The 22,003-nt window shown below is 40.8% G+C and overlaps 2 protein-coding genes across 10 annotated transcripts in view; both read right to left on the bottom strand.

Annotated features, from left to right (window-relative positions):
* The window catches only part of LOC111243378 (uncharacterized), a 45,251-nt gene extending 38,870 nt beyond the window's left edge, over positions 1-6,381 (bottom strand). The window contains exon 1 of one of the 3 annotated variants that reach the window (XM_086977049.1): positions 5,547-6,381. Coding sequence is in view for 1 of the 3 variants with exons in the window: in XM_086977052.1 (XP_086833178.1) it covers positions 5,547-5,625 (79 nt within the window). In the remaining 2 variants the exon portion in view is untranslated. The remainder of the gene's footprint in view (positions 1-5,546) is intronic. The other 2 variants (XM_086977052.1, XM_086977060.1) reach the window with 2 other exon arrangements.
* Positions 6,382-8,729: 2,348 nt separating this feature from the next.
* crim (QVR superfamily protein crim) lies at positions 8,730-20,554 on the bottom strand. 7 transcript variants are annotated; one of them, XM_022788839.2, is made up of 6 exons: positions 20,278-20,551; positions 19,643-19,679; positions 16,522-16,640; positions 14,873-15,004; positions 12,654-12,807; positions 9,384-10,933 (listed from the first exon to the last, which is right to left on the bottom strand). In XM_022788839.2, the coding sequence occupies exons 3-6, from the start codon at positions 16,565-16,567 to the stop codon at positions 10,801-10,803; spliced, it is 465 nt and encodes a 154-aa protein (XP_022644574.1). In that variant the 5' UTR covers positions 16,568-16,640; positions 19,643-19,679; positions 20,278-20,551; the 3' UTR covers positions 9,384-10,800. The 7 variants fall into 7 exon arrangements, with proteins under 7 accessions (XP_022644579.1, XP_022644574.1, XP_022644572.1 ...); XM_022788837.2 differs by lacking the exon at positions 19,643-19,679 and adding an exon at positions 18,410-18,502; XM_022788844.2 differs by lacking the exons at positions 9,384-10,933; positions 19,643-19,679 and adding an exon at positions 8,730-9,056 and having other exon boundaries at positions 20,278-20,554.
* Positions 20,555-22,003: the final 1,449 nt, after the last annotated feature.

Here is a 22,003-nt window from a genome sequence, read left to right as displayed (position 1 = left end):
AGTCGTATTAAATGCTGTTTATACATAAGTGACGATCCTTATCGTTAATGAGTCTGAGTTTAAACTTCAGTTGGATTAAGCTGACAACTTTACTACGTTTTCTACGTTTACTACGTTTTCTTCGTCAGATAGAGATACAGAGACTAATCGCTTCGGATGCACCGCTGCTGAATGCCCTCGTGACCGTGCGAGTTTGAATATCGGTTCCTTGCGTAGCTGCCATCTCACATGAAACAAATGGCCGTACACAGAAGATGACTCACAAAGCAGCTTCTGCTCAGCCCAGTCTGGTCCAACACTATCAACACTTAAGCAAAACTGGGAGAGGTGTCTAGGATATAACGATTTCAGGGGAAGTGACATCCTGGGAGTTTGGTTGTGGGGATGCTGGCAAGTTCCTGGAAGCTTGTCACACAAAGATTACAAATTTTCACCATATTTGTTGTTCATTTCGTCCTAGGATCTGTCGTTGGGAAGCATTGTGTTGCTTTGCCTGGCCTTCGTCCTCTGCCGGTAACGAATTCTTGGTAAGAATCAAGGTGCGCAAGTGGAACCGAGATGAGCGGAATATGGTAGTAGGTCTAAGGCCGGCGACTACAGCAGCGCAGCCAGAAGGGAAGCGTGTACTTTCCGTTTCAGAACTCCGAGACATTTCCGTCTATGTAGGCTCCAAGTAAGCCTAGCTAGAGGGCCGCAAGAAATCATGCATTGTGGATCCACTGAAGACCAGGCAAAATTCAAGAACGAAACATGATATAACATAAAATAGTAGAAAGTGTGTAACTGGTCAGCGACAACCCCAGATAAACTGATGTGAGGGGTCGTCATACTGGTGTAGCAACATTGCAGTAACCCGACACAAAAGGATACTGCAATATTACTTATTTAGGTGCATGGTTCTCAGTGTAGATCATTGTTATTGAAGCCGTTGATAATGTTTTATCTCTCACCATTGTTACCTCGATCTGTTCTATAAGAGGCACATGTTGAACACCTCTTGTCCAGTTATCGTAGACGGTGTCGGCTGAAGTGCGTAGGTACACCTTTCAGAAGACAAGGTCTATAACTTTCAAGAATCCAGATCATGCTCACGACTATACATACCCAGTTTCCAGGAAACACATTTTATTGGCTTCTGACTCTGCGCCGAAAGCCAATGAATTAATCCCGCACAACCCGCGCAATTGTTATGCCCTGTAGAAAATTTAGAATTTGGCAAAAAACCGCTTTTATTTTCATATGGTCACTTTTTGTGTCCAATGAGCCACATAAGAGTGCGCAGCAACAAAATTAAGAGGAAAGATCTCGTTTAGCGAAGACCGCTTATCAACCGTCCATATTTTGCTCCAGTTAACACGATCCTGCTGGGTACAATAATCGATCCGGCCAGAAACGCTCGTTCTATATGGCCTATCACTTTTTCAGTCTGTACATTACAAGATTCATACCAGTACCTGCTTATGGTTGTCCCTTGGGGGCAACCATACGAGCATACCAAGACTTTCGGCTTGCACGTCAATATTTTGTAATACTCTGTGCTTTTAATGATTCTTGTATATTTTTCACGCATTCATTTCTGCGATGCCGTACTCTATTCGGTTGTTTTTGTGGCAAATCCGGTCAAAAACCGGTCATACCCATATGGAAAGTATATACAATACTCGTTCCCGCAGTAAATATTGTGGATGCCTGCAATACCGATCAACGTTCGTTGAAACTTCATTCGGATTTGCATCTCGAAAACTCATCAGAAGGTGGATATAAATCACAAAATTATTATCCAAGCTTCTGCGACACAGCATTGCCAGTTGGTATACCCCCTCCCCCTCTTGAGAGATACTTTCGCAGAAGCTGCGAAAGTAGTGTTTTCGAAATAGTGCTCCCCCTGTGTTTCCTCTTGCAATGATGTTGCGATACGACACACGACCACTATACATAATAACATTGAAGATCATATAGCTACGAAGAAGGTGAAAATTTTTGCTCTCATCAGTGAACTGCCCTTCTAATCAATTTTTTTCCTTTAGACCTATTTTCCTAGCTTTACAACAACAGTAGGAATGTTATTGCAAATTTCAACGTTTCTGCCTCTCTTTTCCGTCGCGATGCGAAACGCTAATAGGACGTTGAGCGAGCCCTTCTACTGTAGAACAGTCGGCAGGCAGCAAAGCACCAACATATAATCACAAACCCATACATCGGCTAAAGTTTCTCCATAGAAGACCTGCTGACAACTCAAGTAAATACACTTTTCATCAACATAACTAGGAAACATCTGTCAAAAAGAAAATTCTTTCACCGTTCCACGACTTCACAGACAGACACGGCGTCGTGTTCCTACTAGTGTACACGTGGACCATCGCGCTGCTCATCCAATCGTATATCGTTTCCGTTGTATGAAAACTATGAGCGTTACAATGTTTCGCTAGCCGGAAGTAGCTAAGAGCCCTTGCGGGAGGCATCTAGATGATTAACCGACTGAAAGCTGTTTAGTTACCTGCTGGGCGCGTATTCGACTTGTGGGATAGGTAGGTTGCCTCAAGGTGATGGGTGTGAGCCTTCACCTGCAGCCATTTTTAAACCGTGTCATCCAGCGCTTATGAATTGTACATACGAGATAGTTATACCATGATTGCATCGAAGCGAATGACAACACAAGTTTCACAGCATTTGCAAACATTTGTCTGTGAGCAAGTCGTTAGCTGAAGATTATCACAAATGCCATAAAGCAACATCGATCTGCAATGTTTTTGCTTTTCGCTTGATTCATGCGGAAATGACAACAGCAGACGTTAATATAGTGGGGTTTATATAGTGTCTAGATATAAGCACACGAAAAAATGAGACAATGATACAAAGTATATTCGAAAATATAGGGGCGACCACGGACAACAGCGCAGAAATCGATTGTTTATGCAATAGTGCAACTTTTTTGGACTTTTTAGGGTTATGGGAAAATAAGGCCTGTTATCGGGGAAGCATACTGTAGTATGCCAACATGTTGGAAATTGACGAATGGTTTGCCTTTTTGCGAACTATATTTATACCGAAAGCGCGTATCAATATAAAAGATTTCGAGTCAGGAACCGAACGGGCTGACGGCTTAGTCAAAAATGGAGTTTCAAAGATACTAGCACGAAGACTGGCATGCAATGGCATAGTGACGATCAATTGAATCGAAGGACATATTAGGCACATACAAACCGAAAAAGAAAACGATCCAGACCAGCCCTTATGGGGATAGATGCTCGCAAATAAGGCATCACTCACATGACTTCTATTAAACGTAGGGTTGAAGGGGACTTACGGACTGCACATGCACACAGTTCACATAAGAGTTAGAACAAGCATCCCGAATGATACATACAAATCGTTGCTGTACATCTACACGATTGTTAAGCAAAACGTATGATTCACAAAAATCAGGTGTACGGATGGTGTGGATGACGTGGCAAATGAATCAGACGAAGCAGATTCTAGTGGTAATGTACGAAATTCCATGTCGAGTTAATAGCTCGATGCAGCCTTGTTTCTTAACAGGGTCCAAGACAAGTAGAAACGGCATTGCAACGCTCATTAACGGAGGTACCATGTGGATAGACTGACGAATTTGGGAGGGTAACGTGGCCATCATCATGATACCACTAGCTCATAATTATAAAGATGAAGGTGAGCTACAGCTTGTGAGTGTAGGCTGCTGCTGAGTGGAAATGACTAGTTCAAAAAAAAAGACGATTCCTTTAGTTTAGCAGGAAGCATGGACGGATGTGCAACAAGACAAGAGTCCAAATGGATCCAACGTCCGCCATCTATTGACGACCCAAACAGGAAGCTTTCTGACTGATCTTTTCTGTTCCCGTACGCTCCTCCTAGCGGTGAGGAATGGCGTAGTGTTTCCTTCGTTATCGAAGCCGAAGTAAGAGAATCCAATAGAACAATTACAGTGCAATGGCATATTGCGCAGGCGAACTGAGACGTATATACAGAGCCCTTTTTCTATAAGTCTACACATCTAGATGCGATTTACTTTGATCGCTCTTCAAGAAAATGTCGAGTGATATCCATAAGCTGTCGTAATCAGGTAGAAGGGTTTAGCCGTACAAGTTCCCTTATGGCTAGGGGCTTTGTAGATAAAACTCCAGTAGGCACGACCTTTCTAATCAAATACCTGCCTTTGCTGCAACTGCCGAAATTGTTGTTGTCGATTAAAGTCGTAGATCTCTAAATAAATCTATCAAAAAAGTTTTTATCCAGAATCTTACATTGATGTTAACTTATTGAATTCTACTATATTACTTTGTTTTTTTGTAATTCTAGTACGTGCGTCAGGAAGAGCCATGTGTAGAAGGGCAATAACCCTGGGCCCAAAAGCACACATGGTAAAAGATCCATTTTTGCCCCGCATATTCAGTAGCCTCGGGCTGTAGTTTTCCGGCAAGTCGCAGTTAGAAGCATACGCGGCACATAGATAGCTTGTTCTCTGGGCAATGTACGTGAATATCCAGTACACAGATCACACGGGTTATGCTTACGCCATAGATAAACCAATACGAAAACTTTGGAAATCTATAGAGCAAGTGATAAAATCAGTTTTTGTGTTGATGAAACCTATTCGTCACAAACTGTAATAACCATGTCAGTCGTTTTAGATAAACATCATCTAGAACGTAATATAGAAATCTACAATGTCGGACATTTTCCAGTTGAAGTTCTGTAACCTAAACAGTTTTACATGAGATGTTATTAGCGCTTGCTTTTTTTTTTATATATACAAGGAAAAGTGATTTTAGAGACCAATCAGGAACATTGGCATTACACGGATTCAGGTCAGTTAAAAGGTTAAACCTATATAAAGGATCTACGACTCCAGGTGCTCTTAACAAGCAGGCAGCTTTTGCTCGCAAAATAAAACCTTTCTTCGCACTCACTACGAGCGTAATTCTGGGGTAAAATTTATCCATCATAGACATAAGTCACCATTCGGTTGAAGCTTCGATATCAGCGCTTTTAGGTTCTGCACAAACATACTTTCGGTGATTCAGACATAATGAAAACGTTCAGGGCCCTTTCGTCAGGTTCCCGTTTCCTCTCTTCGGTTCCAGTTCTGACATGATAAATTGTTCTTAAAGCAATCGCCATTATTCTCATAAGACAAACAGATAGATAAGAAATGTATAGATAAGATTTACAAGTACAGTTAACTAAAATAGAGATTTATGAAATTAACATGCCAGTCTCGGACCCATCTAGCGTCAATCGCAGTCAACGTTCCTATTGTACCTTTTTTTTTGCAGGCATTCCCAGACACAGCAATATAACGTCTGGCTTATATTTGACCTTATATTTCTGAAACTGAATTTGTTGTCGGATGTTACCTTTTTGAAGGAACATTATTATTGAGATGTGTCAACCCAAAAGCAGATATACAAATGTAATGATTTTGCTCCAATCCGTATTTAAACACGTGACCCTCGCTGTTTGCATTGGGCTTTCCGCTGTTTGTTTTTTTCCCAGTCTAATCTAATATATTGTTACACAGCTTATACCTGTCTTGCTGAGGCGACGGTAATAGTACGCCTGCAGGGAGGTGGCCGCCAAGCTGATACAGTGGTTAACGGTGATCATTTTCCATGTGGGTCAGAAACCGATTCCGTCGATGACACTCTACCGAAACACCGGAAAGACAACTCGCGCAGTACAACGATTCCCTTACAGACCCAACTCAGTGAACAGTGACCTTTTTTCCGAAGCAGCCACGTAACTTTCTCGTAGTCAGCACTCGTTGTTGTATTCGTTAGGCCACGATGATCGCTCTCCTCGCGAAATTCACAGAGACAAATATTTATATGCGCATAAAAGAGCTCGAGTACCGAGGTAAGGTGAACCGAAAAAGACTAGATTTGCCAAGCCCGCGTCGCGGGCTTACGCACCCACTCACTTCCTTCGTCCGTTACAGAGGCGGGACTATTCAAACCGAACTTCACCTGACTTCTTTCGAACAATTATAGCCAGTAATGACAATGGCGTTCGTTCGATTCTCTATGTACTGACTTTGCCGTCGAGTCAGCAATCCTTGAGCGCCGGTGCGCCCGTTTCTTTGGCTATTAGTAGTGATAGATGACGGTCACTTTTGCGAAGGCGTGGCACACTCGTTCTCAATCAGAAGCACAGAACGGTCGGCTGGGAGTGTAGCCTGGCAATAATACCCACTGGACGAACACGCTCACACAGAAAAAGTGACCCACCCTTATCCGAGCTGTCAGTCGTGTGCTGGTGCAGACGGGGACCAAAACGGCGCTGCTATTCGAGCGCAGTCAGTCTGCCAGTGCGGTGTTAGTAGTCGGCTTGTTGATGTCCGCGCGTACTCCGCGACCGCGCCGTGGCGACCAGGATTGCGCATGCGTGATCCGTGATCGATCTGAATTCAGTAGAGAGGACAACGAAGCAGAGGGTAGTGGAACCACCACGACGTCGACGACGACGACGACGAAATGGTTGTAACGGTGGCGGTAATGGCGGCGACAGTGCGGTTATGCTATGGGCCATTGGTTATAGCAAGTTGAATGCGCCGGTTCTCGTCTGATCACGCAAGCTAAGCTAAACTTTGGGCCCGGATAGTGTTGGCTATAATAACCCCCACTGGCTGGGGTTAATCACGCGTAATGAGGCTCTTGCCTTCAAAATAACAGCATCATCGGCGGCGGCGGCGGCGGCGGCAGCAGACGCTGCATAGGATGCTTCTCAAGACCTTGGGAAAGGAGATCACAGAGGAAGGAGAGAGATCGTGGCAAGAGCGACACCAGAAAAAGAGGGGTCCAAAGAGAATGTGTGCAAAAAGGAGCGGTCGTGCAGGAGTAAGAAAACAGTACGCCGGAGAATAGGAAGTGAGTACAACTCAAAGAGCAGAGCGCTAAAAGAGCTGTATATGTATGTGTCTGTAAATGTATGGAAGTGTATGGCACGCTAAGCGGACGTAAGCAGTACTCTATAGTAGCTAGTGACAGTCCGCATTATTGCAGAAAAAACACTGCTAAGATTCCCGAAACTGCCGCATTACCCTTTAGCTTTGCCACCTAGCAACATTACTGAGCAGGTCCACGATAATTGCTGCTAGTCCATGTAAGCCCTCTGTGTACCGTATCCATACGTACGTTGCTAGTGTAGGCAAGTGTACCAAAAAGTGTGTTTTTAAGGCTTCAAGCGAGGGCAAAGAAGCCGCTCGTCGGTTCCACGATAGTGGGGGCAACAATGAGAATGGGAGAGAAAACAGACGGGAGAAAGCAATAATACGACGCCTACGTCTGTCTGACCTGGGTGAAGGATCTTTTACCGGGAACAGCAAAGGGAGATTAAGAGAGTGAGGGGCAAAGCTCTTGTGACGTACGCGACAGCAGTAATAGCGGTAGGCAGAAAGAGTACTAGACGAGGTGAGACTGTGGCATCAGCGGCGAAACGACACAGCATATAAGAGATTTTACTTAGAGGCAGCTAGATCGAAAGACAGAAGGAAGTACGGCAGCAGTAGAGGTTAGGAGGCGACATTAACCAACATCAGCACAACCAATCGGAAGGTTTGGAATGGACCAAACTGCAAAGTGATGCAGCGGTAACGGCTAGAGCAAGATTCGAACATCCGAACGAAATTATATTGGCTTTGGCCTTTGCGTCGAAGGAGGGATGTCAGAGTTCGTTGCTTGATGACTTTTCAAGGTTAGGCCTTTCTAGTCTGCCACGACGAGAGGTTGTCGGCGCTAGCGGGTTAAACTACTGCATAGATGGCGCAAGGAAAGGTCGCGGAGGTGGCAAGCCGTTGCTGGGGTGCTGAAGGCCACCAAATCGCGCAGTGCAGGGCTCTCGGCCGACATGATTTAGCTGGTGGCTGCTGTTACCATTAATGCAAGCTACAGTTTGCCAATAGTTAGCAGTTACTACGCAGTTTGAGGCTGGTAAGAAGAAGAAGAAGGGGCTGCCTCTCTATTAGAAACCTGCAAGGATGTCTTCGTATTACCACTGCATCGGATACCGCTTTAACCTATAACGATGGTGATGAATACGTTTTGTGACCCATCACAGCATTCTGTTGGGTCATGTATGCTGTTGACGGTTACGGACAAGCTGCTCGGATGTGGGTAGCAATACGTATCGAATATAGGTCATACGATTCAAGACATTATTCTAAAAAACATCTGCGGGAAGCATTTTCTAATTATATCAACACACGTAATCACACTATTTTTGCTCGCACCTATTGGGGATAGGATTCATTATTTTTGTTAGTCAACAGTACCCCTATAATATTATATTAAATGTGCGATTCGAAAGCGGTATAACATTGTTTTTTTGTAGTTGAACTTAAAGGAAATATATATGTGAAAAGTTAGTTTCGTACTACAGCCTAGACCGTTATTGAATTAAAAGAAATAACGACATTCTACTGGAATTATGCTAGAATTCCTGCGTGCTTTGGCTGTACTTTCAAAGTACATTTCATCGTTCGTCTCATCAAGAATCTTGAACTCATCAAGAATTCAACATGGTCAACTTAATACCAAAATTCGACTATAATCCAACGAAAATATAACGTTCTATATTTTTCAAAACGTGTATTCACCCTAGGATTTATTCTTTTTATTAACCAAACGAGCATTTGAAATATATGGTCATTTATTCACTACAATTTTACTTTTTCTGCTATTTATTTTCCCTATTGAAATCAATAACACCAGAACTGGTTGAGGCGCTAGCAGATGAGCGATTTATATCCAACCTCATCATTGGCCTACAGTCAAATTCGTGTATGCAGCCAGGCTACTCAGACGAGGCCTGAGAGTATTTTCCCTAAGCCTTGTCTATTAGGTCCTCAATCACACCATTACCCGTATATGCTATATCCCCAAATATTTGAGTGTATGTCACCCCGATCGTTGAAAGAAGTAAGCCGATATGAACTCTGACTGTTGCCATAGTCGCTTTCAGGAAGTTCTTGAAATCCGCATTTCGTCACGGTGACAAAATAACCCGGTCCAGATCAATCCGCGATAGAACACGCACGTGTCCTGAAGCGATAGACGCAGGCTATAGAAGCGATAGATGCGACTGCGGTTTAGACATTTTACATTTTTAGATTTGCTTTTTTGAAAGGTAATTTCATAGGGAAGTCTTCACCAATATATAACGAATTTTCTACAGCTACTCTGATTGCAGTTATGAACGACAGGTCTGCTGAAACGCACAGATTTATTTATATCTCACTTGGCTAACTTGATCCCATTAAGCCGACCTGCATATTCTTTGCCATACAAAATCTAACTTAGAGCATAAGAGCTACATCATTTTGTGCTTATTGACGCATCTTTCGAAGGCAGAAGAAGGACTAGATGCTATTAGTCATAAACAAAAATACCTTTATTTGTCAATATTGCAACACACCTATATGTAAGTGTAAATGGCATAACCTAAGCTTATGGGGCAGTCGTACAGTACGTCAGTCTTCCATATGTACCTATGAAAAAACATACACGAACTCTCTTCTATACGATTTGACAACTAAATGTACTATGATAGCTAGGCTGTACACCCTGAACTATATCTCCAATAGGCCCAACTAACTGCCTCTGTGTACACATGTCATATTTATAATTTCTTTGCTATATAAATGTTGTACTTGTTACCGAAACCCGAAATCATTATCGATATTTGTATTTTTTACACGTTTGTGTACTCCGAATATACGAGCTATCGTTTGATAGAATCGACGACGCTGCATTTTTTTTTTTAATAAGTGTTTTCGTGTAGTTCTATCGAGAGAAAACTGTAGCTTGGCGGGAGATCCTCTAATCGAGACAAGAGAATATACTCTTCGGACATACTTCGAGAACCAAAAAAACGAATGTTTTTCTGTTTAAACTTGGCTATATTTTTTTTTCATACGGCGAACACACAAATCGCAGGCCCAACAACATCGTACGAAACCCTTAGAGGAGTTTTGTCATTGTTATTGTTTTGAAAAAATAAACATTTGCATTTGTTCAAATGATGGCGTTCGGTGTGCTTCGAAAAACAATGTGAACTATCAAATGCTGTATTAGAAAAATCATAAAACTAAACGTTCGCACAAGAAGAACTTAAGCATCTGTATTGGGTTCAGTAACTCTAGACACATAGAAAACGCTTATATTTCACCTACTATCAAAATAATTTCGTATCCTACATGAGAAACCACATAACAGTTACTTCGTTCAACATGGCGACCTTCCTATAGCCTCTCTGGTTTTAACGCCATATGCATTTTCACACAACAAAGCGACGCTAACACTTCGGGTTAATTTTGTTCATCACATGTAGCTTTCTACACATATTGGAAGATATCACGTCTCTCGTTAGATGACCGACCGCTAGCCATTGGTGTTGGCACAGATTACACAGTCATTTTCGTATACAATGTTCAGCAAGATCAGTGCTCGCAGTTCGATGTACTGCTTGTTTACTGAGTCACCTATAACGCTTCTAGTTTGCTCCAGTGCTAACCGTCAGAGTCTTCTTGAGGACTAAATACGGCAGATGCGATACAATCTTGCTATGAAGATGCCGCAATGTCTGTATTCTTAACGTCACACCAATGAACGCGAGCAAGGATGCCGACCGTTGTCCCGTTATGTGCGTGTAGCTATAAATGTCGTTCAGGCACAACAGCGTTCCAAGATCGTTTCGCTAGTAATGTCAATTCTAATTCCCTGACAAAGTCCATCACGACGGGCGCGGGCTTTGCTATAAAAGCAAGCTCTGCAAATTCTATAGCCGTCAGAATTTTCGGCTGAGCCACACTAGCAGAAATGAACCAGCCAAAAGGGATGTGTTCCACTGTGCAGACGACGCGGAATTACACCAGTGCCAGAACTCACAGAAACAATAGTCGACCTTGTCATAATAGTCCCTGTATTCGATTTAATTTCGGTAATGTATAAATAGTTACAATCAAATAAGTAATAATATATGTTTTAAAATTAATATTTTAACTACATAATGACACAAACAAACTACTATTTATTTACAAAAATTGTGCATCTTTTGGTAGTCGTCTCTGTATTGCAATTTGTGCTATATAGAAACTACCGCTAGAAGCGACACCATTTACTAATAAAATCGTCTTGATCGAAGCTTTTGCAAGAAAAGAACTCACTCATCGGAGGACAAGGGTAAGTTCGCTCGTAGGAGACAAGCGAACTTACCCTTGTCTTCGGATGAACCTGTTCAAACTATAAGCGGGTGGAATGATAACCGCTTATGTATCCTTATTTAAATGCTAATTGAATGAATCGCGCCTTGTCAATTAGCGAGCGCAACAATCGTATTAAAAGTTATAGCCAATACGGAAAACGTCGAAGCTGTTATAGACTCCGCACACAGATACACACTCTGTAATTTGCCGCGCGCGCGCGCGCGACAAACTTCACGAATTATGAAGTAAATACCAATGCTTAAAAGCACAACATCTGTCAACGATGACATCTATAACGACATGCCTTCAGGCCGTATAGTAACAATAGCGAAGATATACGTCCCTGCGTCAACTGGACATAATTCTAAATTGCGAACTATTTAAGGAGCTAAATAAAAGAGCTGAAGGCCCAGCTCTAGCCGATACTATCATCCTTGATCTTTGCAGAATTCTAATCAGACAGGGATCAGGGATGATAAAGGCTACGATCCTTCGTTCCATGTACGGGCAAAACGCCAAGCTGTAGCGCAAAGGACACACTAAAAAAAAGTAGCAACATAAATAATACTATTATTGCCATAGTACCGAATCCGACTCAAAGGTAGCGCCGACAGGAAGGGGCAACAAAATAGAACCTGCATTCGTGCTACAAACGTGGTTGTGCAAAAAGATATCTATAGACTGTATTATTGCTGACACATTTACGAAACTAAACATCCGCAAATACACGCATGTGTTAATGGTCAGATCGATAACATAAATCCAGTTCGTGTTGGGAACCACTGAACACCGGGACGGCTAGATTAAACTGGAGACTTTCTTCTTGGCTAGAAACGTACTCTAAAAAACTGATAAATTAGCTTGGCTGAGAGACGTCAAAATACAAAAAGCAAATGCTAAGTGAACACATGGAAACAGTTACATAGCACTGCCTAGAGTATTTGTAGAAGATCAATATAATCGAGGCCGTATTTCAAAGCTTGGGATACATGTATCACATTAGAGCCTATCTCTGATTCCTCTGTGAAACAATATCATCTGTCAACCGTAGTCGTTGGGTGTTACTCTATTTCGGTATTGTTTTACGCATATCAACTAGTTCGCTTAAAATTCGATTACTGTTAAGGCATATTCGTCCGAGGCGCCTTAGCCAACCCCAGGACCAACGCAACGATTCGCTGTCGAGAACGCTCATCACAAACCAAGCCTTCGGCACTATTTTGCTAGTAAAGGCTAAATTAATGACGATAGCCTCCAACAGTGTATTTATTATTAGTTACTATATACGAGACAGTAACGGGTCATAAAAGGATTATTCGCATATACGATGACAGAAGCTCCTGGTGGAAGACAGTGAGTAGTGTATATTTACAGGTCAATTCCACATGATGATTATCTATGCTAGATTTTTACTCTCTCGTTTGCAATGGCTCACCTCTTAAGCTCCCACTCCTTCACATTGTTTTCAACGAAAACGGCGAGTTTGGGGGCTTCCGCCGCTGCACGGCATCCCTCATACGTATCAGCAGGAATGTCGTGACGATACGCCTCAAGATTTGATAGACAGTCACGTGTGTAGAGTAGCTCATCTGGAAAGTCAGGTCCCATATATTAACTAGTATCTAACTAGTACGACTATGAGGTATACACACGTCAGCTAGGATCTCACATATCGAAGCCTATACATTACTATGGTAATAGATCTGAAGTAAGAGGACTCGCACGTCTAGTGATTATTGTATTATCTAAAATTGTGTTCTAAAATTGATTGAAAAATAACCGCCGTCGTCATAAGTCATCAATTGGATAACCGAAAATTCATATTAACTACAGCTACCGCTCCATGTTATTATTGCGCACGGCGAAAACTCTTAGAAGATCTGAGACAATGGTTAACTATATATATATATATATATATATATATATATATATATATATATAATACAGTATTTCGATATGAGGAAGTCAACCATGACATCCTCTTAAATTTGTTCGTCTGTTAAACAGCACTATAAAGCTAGCGCCACGGTATCGGCTTTAGGCCTGAATGCTCGGCTAAATTTTAGAACATTTATTCGAATACTTTTAAACACAGCCAAAGGACAACTCACCGAGAATGGTTTATTAAGAACTATTTGTGTCAATATAACACTCAGTCATTTTTTTTGGCCGTTTATTTATAGCGTTGCGTAGTCCCTACCCCATTAAAATGTTCGCAACGTATAGAATTGACGCTTAATAATAATCTGCAGAGATTTTTTTTCTATAAGTAATTAGGTGCCCTAATTCTTGTGTGAGAATCACATACAGCTTATTGATGGACCTGATGCATTTTAATTCTGTCCGTTAGATTGAATAGCCTCTATCTTCATTTCGTAGTAGGATCTTATTAAGTTTTCAAATTACCTTTACCTATTCATGCTGGTCATTAGACAACGTAAGTTTAAAAACGAAATATGAGTAACTTATATTAGCCACCCAAGGACGTCATGTCCGTCTGTCACTTCAATTATTTTTAGAATAATAATAATATGTATTCGTGAACGTTTTTCATTTGTCACCCGAGTTTCTCTGAAAAGTCGACCTGTCAGCAATGCGGGGCGTAATTTTGCTAACTGTTTTTCTATATCTCTGAGATGCTAGCAGTTGTCATCAGCGGCGGCATGTGTTTATATCGCGCCTCGTTACCTATTCAGATTTGTTAGTTGTCCTAGCTTGGTTGCAATTTACTTATGGGGCAGGAGCGAGTATCGAACAGGTAGTGAAGGCTCGTAGGGCCGTTTGAACTAGGATCCTGTTTTATTAGGTCCAAGTAGGACAGCTAGTACCTAGAATATCAACCGGAGATAGAAGGACCGAGTGGCCGTTTGAGAATGAGTTAGAACAATTTCTTTTTTTTTGCTAATGCTAGGTTCTGTGAACGCTGAAACATCCTTGAGTTCCGGGTTTACTTTTCTCTCTTTTTTTAAATTTTAGTTTATTTTATATATATATATATATATATATATATATATATATATGTATATATATGTACTCATCTATACTATTCGGGAATCCAAGAGCTTAGGGGCTAATGGTTTTTTGGTGGCATAGAACAATTCAGCCATGGACAATCTTGTGTTGGTTGTATGCCATGCTTGTTAGGTAGAGCAGTACTACAAAGATACGTGTAAGACTTACTATAGCGCTTAATAAGAGAATCGTCGATTTCAACGTCACACTTAATTTGCTACGTGCCTTAAGCGAAACGCCGTAGTACGAATCTAGGTCACACAGTGAACAGCCTTATTCAGGCAAGTAACGATAACTTAAACCGCTCAGCACAAATGAGTGACCCGGTAAATAACCTAGGCTTCTGGAGTAATCAGGATAATGGCTTTATGATGACTTTCGCATAACTTACGATGAGTATAAAGCAATTATGCATAGACTTGGTCATGCGTTGCTATGCAATATCACCGAATAATAAGTTAAACAGAAGTTTCAAACGAATGGAGTGTTTGCGCGAGTTTTTGATCGCGTAAACGGTCCAGTTGGACTCTTTATTGAACTTTAAGAACAGCATCTATGTGTCATCGATCGTAGACAACTTATGAAACAAGAACAGCTCAATAAAATTGTTATGCTGCTTATTCAGTAACGTTGTGTCCTTACCTCCTTTTCTCTCGATGACCTTAACGCATTTGTCGTCCTCTCGTGGACAAGTGATTGCGTGATGGTAGTACCAATTGACGCCGTCGCGACACCCCGGTTGATTGCTAACGCACGAGTAGCACCAGATTTCCGCTTCAGTTAACAGGAAACAGCGTTAGGTTTTTCAATGAAATGATGTTGTCATTGTTTTAGCTATGTTACAATGAGCAGAAGTGAAAACACACCCTTTGCAGCCACTATACTGGCTATAAGAGATGCTGCGAAACCTCAATATTATCTGCTAAAAAAATACAGGAAGTGCATAATAGAACAAATAATAAATGGTGCGGTAGTATGATTTGATGAAGAAGGGCAACAATCAGTTCGCCGTTGGGGGAAAAAGTATTACATTGTTTGTCGAAACGTGTTTCGACAAGCTTCACGACGATTAACGCAACGTCTGAGCTTAGCGACCTCTATTCTAACTGATAGTATTGACAAGGACTTCCTATATCGATTGCGAGCAGACACCGACGAATTATCTTATTTAATTAAATCTAAGCGAGGAATATGACTGATATCTTTTTGGTTTTAAATTAATGATTGATTCTGGGCTTCTATGGTGGACACACGCAACAACAACAAATCGATTCAAACTTCGATTGAAATTGTATAATAAGCACTCTAATCCCTATGTAGTTTCCAGTTGATTCTTCCTACAAAATTGCAATCAGAAATAGAAATAAATAACAATAGCCTGTACTTATGAGCAAATCGATAGGTCATGATCAAAGGGTTATCAGAGTCTTGCAAGTATTAATGCAACAGGGGCTTTTCTTTTACTTCTTGAACGGACAGCATATAGATAGATCGATGAAATATCTTTCACATATCTTTCACCATTTGAACGTGGACCACGTGAAACAGCTTTGAAAGGACAACGGATCTGCGGTACGATTTATGTACCCACTTCACCGAAATTCGTTATATTACAATTGAGCTTTGGATGTGATAGTAGATACGTGTATTATAGACGGGAATGACGTGTTCAGTTGGAATTGCTCACGTAAGCGTTTTCGCTTGGTGTTCCAAGCTAAGCGGTGGAACTCGGCAAGGTACCTTGGCTAAAACTGAGACACGTCCACCCTCCCTTCCGACATCGCTGTGCGTCCTCCTTTGGACTTATTTACAGAGATCCAAAAATTAACAGATAGATTTTAGATGCTATCGTTTAGGGGCACTACAAGGCTAGTAAATTTATCGTTGAATCATCTTTGAGAGTGAGATTTTAAGGTATATGACGGATAACGGGTATACGTAAAACACAGGCCTACACAATATAACTGTTTCAAAGATGACCGCTCGCAACCTGTCTTGGCCTATGCATGTTTGTAATGAAAATCACAAATTTCGTTAATTCGATATAATTGTTTGCATATCAGCTAATGACAGTAATTGTTCTAAATGATGATAGGCTCAGGTTAGGTTGTTACGAATTGTGGTAGGATAAAATTAGCGTTACGCGCTTCAGTGATGCGTTCGACAGTCGATTTTCTCAAGGAATTATGAAGATATTTACGTTACGTACGAAGATGAAGATAGTACGTATGAAGATAGTTACGTACGAATAGCAATTACGTGAGCATGATATATTCTGAGAGGGACCTTACCCGAAGCCAATGGCACGAGTGAAAACAAAAAAAATAGCAACGCCATTGTCGAGCCTGGAAGACTATTTCTCCTGATAAACACAAATGAGATTTTTTCGTCTGGTTTCACGGCATTTTATCTGAAAGTAAACAACAATAACAGCATCACTTTTCTGAGCTTTATCAATAAAAATTTGTTGTTATTTCTCCTCATATTTTATTCAAAAGCAGTGGTTTTAACGAGTATTACGTGCTTGATCAAGCTAACGCATCTCAACCCATTTTCAAGTACTAGGCTTGTAATATATTTAACAGCTACAGTCTGTTCTTGCAGCCGTAAGCTCTATGAAATCGCGAGGTTTATGCTGGACCGATGGAAATTCAATACTATGTCATGACCTGTCAAATGGCGACCAAGACTTTACACTGCGTGAAGCTCAGCCCGAATATTGTGGAACTGATGTGCTGATACGTTATGAACGGAACACGACATTTTAAAAATTTGTTTATTCTGATAAAATCGGTGGTTCTATAAGATGCTTTGGGCAAATTCACAATCTTTGTTACTATAGCATAAATGAAAAACACTTGTAAATTGCATAGTATTTCTATCGTATACTAATGGCAAAAATGAGATAGTTGCAAATCTCTAATACTTCTCTTAATATATGTAGGTATGCGTTTTGTCAGACATACACAAACCTGCCGAGTCAACAATCCGAAGTTCGGAAATGTTTTCCAGCCTGAATATACGGTTCAGCAGAGGCGAATTGTACTACTTACTGCATTGGCACACGTAAACGACGTATTAATCAGATGGTAATAAATAAAAAAAAAAATAATCATTCCAGCTCAAAATGAATAATCTGCCCCTTCTAAGATGTATTCAGGAACAAAATGGGTTCATCATGGATGAAACTTGAGTGGTTCAGTCCACTACATACAGGTTAGGTTTATCCTTGTGTCGTACGTTGCATCGAACCAGAATGTAGGGCAGCGCCTAAATTAACGGAAGTTCTAGTTACTAGACCCAGTGTGGTTCACCACTTATCTAATCAAATCATGCAAGCTTCCATTTTGTACTATTTAAAAAATCGTCTTTTTTTACCTACTGTTTTCTTCAAACAGCTAAAACTCTATTTTGCATGTTTCTATTGAGAGCATACAACCAGCTTTGTGCTAAGTATAACAGTATTCTATTTCGGGGGGGTATTCTATTAAGGGACAAAAAGAAATTTGTAGATGTTGCTCTTTTCATCAAAAAAACCCATTCGAAATAGCTCTACTATAATAGTAGGACGCCAGTGCTATCGATGCCTTCCGATCACACAAAGGTTTCCTCCAATACAATTTCCTATTAAATAACGAACGCGCGTGCAAAATAAGCCAACTAACATTTTAACTGGGTCATGAGCTTAGCAAGTCGGGAAGGCATAGCAAGCCGAGTTTCTGTCGTCTGTTTAGTCGACAGAAGCCCGGCTTTGTGTTCTGCTCTGCTCGGGCTATTTTGTCATTTGGCCGGCAGCTCGGATGGCGCATTGCGGTGCCAGCGAAACGCTACGTTGGTAAATAGAAAAAACTACGTAACTTTGACCATCACGTATACTAAACGATGAAATGACGAATATAGCGGCCATGTTGTTTTATGTGCGTTGTCAATATCTTCATGGTCAACGGTTGCAGCGGGCGAGAGGCGTGCTCTTTGACCAAAGAGATCACTTCAGCGTCAAATGAAACCATGAAAAAAAAAGTCTGCACTAATATTGCAATTGTAGTTAGTTCGTTTTGCAACGTTTCTACTGTTCGTGTGTTACATGTACGATTTAATCGCTCCCGGTTACAAGAAGATGATACAGGTTATACAGTCACTATGGGTGTGGTCCTTGGGGATTGCAAATTTTTCTGATACCTTTGTAGCACGCTAAGTGATAGATAAGTCTTCCTAGTAACGGTTCTGGATTGGCACTTCGACAGTTCTGACTTTAGCGCCGCTACTTTGGATCTGAAAAAATCAAACGTTTTCACCAAACAAACCTTTCGCGTGAATATATGGGACTAGGTATCTAGTGTTAGGTTTATATTAATTCAAAGCGAATCCGTTTTTTTGATACATGCAAGCCTGAAAGGTTGTCGAGCTGTAGCTGGGGTCACTAGTTCTACGTAGGGGTAGGTTCGATGAGAGCCAGATAAGTTTGAACATCGAGCAGACGGCAAGGCTGTCCAAGAAACCTGCGCTTATCCTGCTGAATCAAAGGAATAGGTTTTTCAAGCTAAAGTGCATAGATAAATTCACTTCTATTTGATAAAAACAGCCGCTGTCTACACGAGGCAGTGTAAAACTGTGCTTTAAAATCAAGTACAGCTTGATAAAGTAATCAGGAGAAAAGTGCCGCATTAAATTGCAGCCTTCACACATTGAACAAGTTATCGAACCATATAAGAACTATGTCTGCAAACTCTTACGAGACGAATCTATACAAGACGCTATCACATATATATAAATATATATAGTGTTTCTTTACTCTCGAATGGATTTCACCACCGTTAGCAAACCACTATTTTGGAAATTAGTTCCACACACAGCAAAATCGTTCTTCAAATGAAACTTATACGAGACACTATCTTATTCGAAGGTAATACTCAATCTACGATACTGGGATGTAGTAGATACTTTTCGAAAAAAGTAGATAATTTATTCAATCTATTTTTTAATGTGCTTCAGAATTCAGAAGCCATCTACTGGTCATATATCTTAAAACTAACCACCATAGTATTTATCCGTTATAGCAGTTATTCCCTAGAGAGCCAAAACGAAATACGCTCGAAAAGCTGCAGAAAAACCGTACACTCCTATTAAAGCTTTCGGTTTACGAGGCACAATGAGAAATGGATACACATAGAAAAGTACGAAGTTATGCTGTAAGAAAGTGCGCCGAACTCCGACGACTGCTAACCAATCCCCGCGGCAAAGAGGCTTGCGGTAAAAATAACTTAGCATAAACACCGTTTTTGTTATCTTTACAAAGGATCATTCATACATACACACGAACTGTGTGTTTATTTCCACAATAATATCAAATAGTGAATGGAATCTTGCGATGTGGTCCTTTTGCAAGTTCGATTGTAAGTACGTTTTACATACAAAGGCAATGTGCAGACTGTTGAACAGGAGGAACTGGCTGAAAATAAACGTTAATTAGATGTGTTTTCGTTAGAAACTCAGTTAGTCGTTAGAAAACAAAATATTTAGGTTAGTTAGTGGAAAATACCTTTAATTATAACGGGTATGTGATTTTAAAGGACCCAGACGAGCCAGAGCAAAGCCGGGCTGACTGTGCAAGACCCATGACGATGATTCGAATCAATTCTACATATCACAATGAACAGCGGGTATTTGTCAAGAAGTTGAAATAAGTCCACAAAAAAATGAAAATTATAGTGCTGGTCATAATCGCCACCTAAGATCAATCCATCTATGCTCCTTGCCCGTATCAATCATCATCAAGGACCAAGCGGCAAAGAACTGAAGTATCTAACTATTCGATTTACCTAAACTTGAGGCTAAACAATGCATCCTGCTTTCACTCCTCGGAAACTAAATATCATATTAAGGCTACCTTACATAGGCAAAGTTGTCACTACTCCATAGCAGGTCCTGAGCTCTGAGAGAGTCCTGAGAGTGAGCTTGAAATGATTTGAGAAAATATAATTTTCGCTTATGTTTTTATGAAATTATTCCACGTACCTATGCACAAACAGTGAATACCGAACACATACCAGTCGCGTGCGTTAAGGCGGCACAATCTATCCACGGAATTATTCACGATTCAATGTATATAAACAGTGTGAGCGTATTTTAATCGTCACACGAATGATAGCCAACAATGAGTTTACAAGTACAGCAGTACTGAAGTAGCACTACAGCATAATAGCAGATGACAACAATGCTATGTTTTGTTTTTTATAACGCTCGACACTTTCGTTTCGGTTCGTCGCCGTCGCTATAGACCGAAGCGCTGATATCGTTGGGACTGGTCGCATATTTTCGTCCGCGGCTGGATCGTTACCATGGCAGCGACGTACCGGGGAGAAGCCGACCTAACTGAAATCGCCGACGTTAGCGGTTCTCTGTGGCGCCAATAACAAAACAGTGAAGGACCAACGACGCGATTAAGAACAACAACGATTTTAAAGCTAAAGACGTTTCAAATAAAAGTGTTTTACAGTCTGATCAGACGAGTGATTCTCAATGAGCTGTCACACCCAACTGAAAAGTTGGACTTGTTAGAATATGTGGGGCAGGCCGATAAATAAGCTAACACAAACGAAAAGCTGTTAATTATTTCTTCTGATGTATTATTAACCAAAACTGAGACGGTTTATATTTTCAAAGATGTAGGCCTAGAATTGAATAGAACGGAAACGGTACAACAATACCAATAGGATAAGTGAATATTTATACGTCTCCGATTCAAATTCTAATCCCGGAAGAATCATCGATACTCATATAGTAGTCACAGATCTTTTGTCATCCACCGTTATTTAGGCTATGGCCCGCACATATTATTGCGATGGTACTTTTTTAGTCATGCGAATCAACGTTAAGGCTTATTCTTTCCTTTTGGCCTAAAACTGGCACAAAACATATAGAAAATCGTATTGCCAGACTGGCCAGGTCTCAAATGTTCTACATGAATCGAAGTTTCAGCAGTCGAAACAACATCAAATGCCAGGCGCGAAACATTGCGAGGTAGGAACGTCGGCCTGATATCATGCGCTAAATTAACAAAATTAAATGTTTATTTGAATGAAATTTTATAGATTCGTTGACCCGTTGGTTTGACAAAATAACAGGTCTGATGGATCTCGCAGAGTATGGTCCATGCCGCTAAGTAAGTGTTGTTGAATTGCACACCCGGAGACACCTAGAAAGATGGCGTTCAGCTCTATTTGGGCCAATGCATGAATATGCCCGGAAAAATTATAAACAATACAATGCGGTTATTTTTCTACTGCTAATTTTTTCGTTGCAGTGGTCTGAATCGGTGTAAAAGGACAAGCAAACTGAGATTTATATTACCTCATATATGCTCTACTTGGTCATTAAAAACATTGCTGAGATTGAGTGCTTGCCGGCCTCAAACACCAAACGCCAAACTCAAGGCTGGCATCACTAGTAAAATTTACTTAAATTCGCCTAAGCATTGAAATATCTTCACGGCAGCTTAAAAGCCTTTGTCAAAAGCAACCACTGATGTTTCCTCCATTGGCAGCACCAGGTGATGATAATAATAGACGCTGGCGAAAGCTATAAACACCTCCCAGAGACCAGTTTTATAACCGGAAAAGAAAGGGATTTTAGGTATTGGCAATGTAGGACAAAATAAACCAAAAAACAACGCTATTTATTTAAGCAACTTCTTGACTGAAATCAACCGATCTACAAAACAGTAATAGAATCTAAGTTTTTGTCGAATTTAGCAATTGCCTGTAGATTGATAGC

The sequence above is a fragment of the Varroa destructor genome, unplaced genomic scaffold, assembly GCF_002443255.2.
Source record: "Varroa destructor unplaced genomic scaffold, Vdes_3.0 BEIS01000001.1, whole genome shotgun sequence".
In the NCBI taxonomy this organism is placed as follows: Eukaryota; Metazoa; Arthropoda; class Arachnida; order Mesostigmata; family Varroidae; genus Varroa; species Varroa destructor.
The sequence above is the reverse complement of the archived record's forward strand: the minus strand, read 5'-3'. Positions and strand labels throughout refer to the sequence as shown.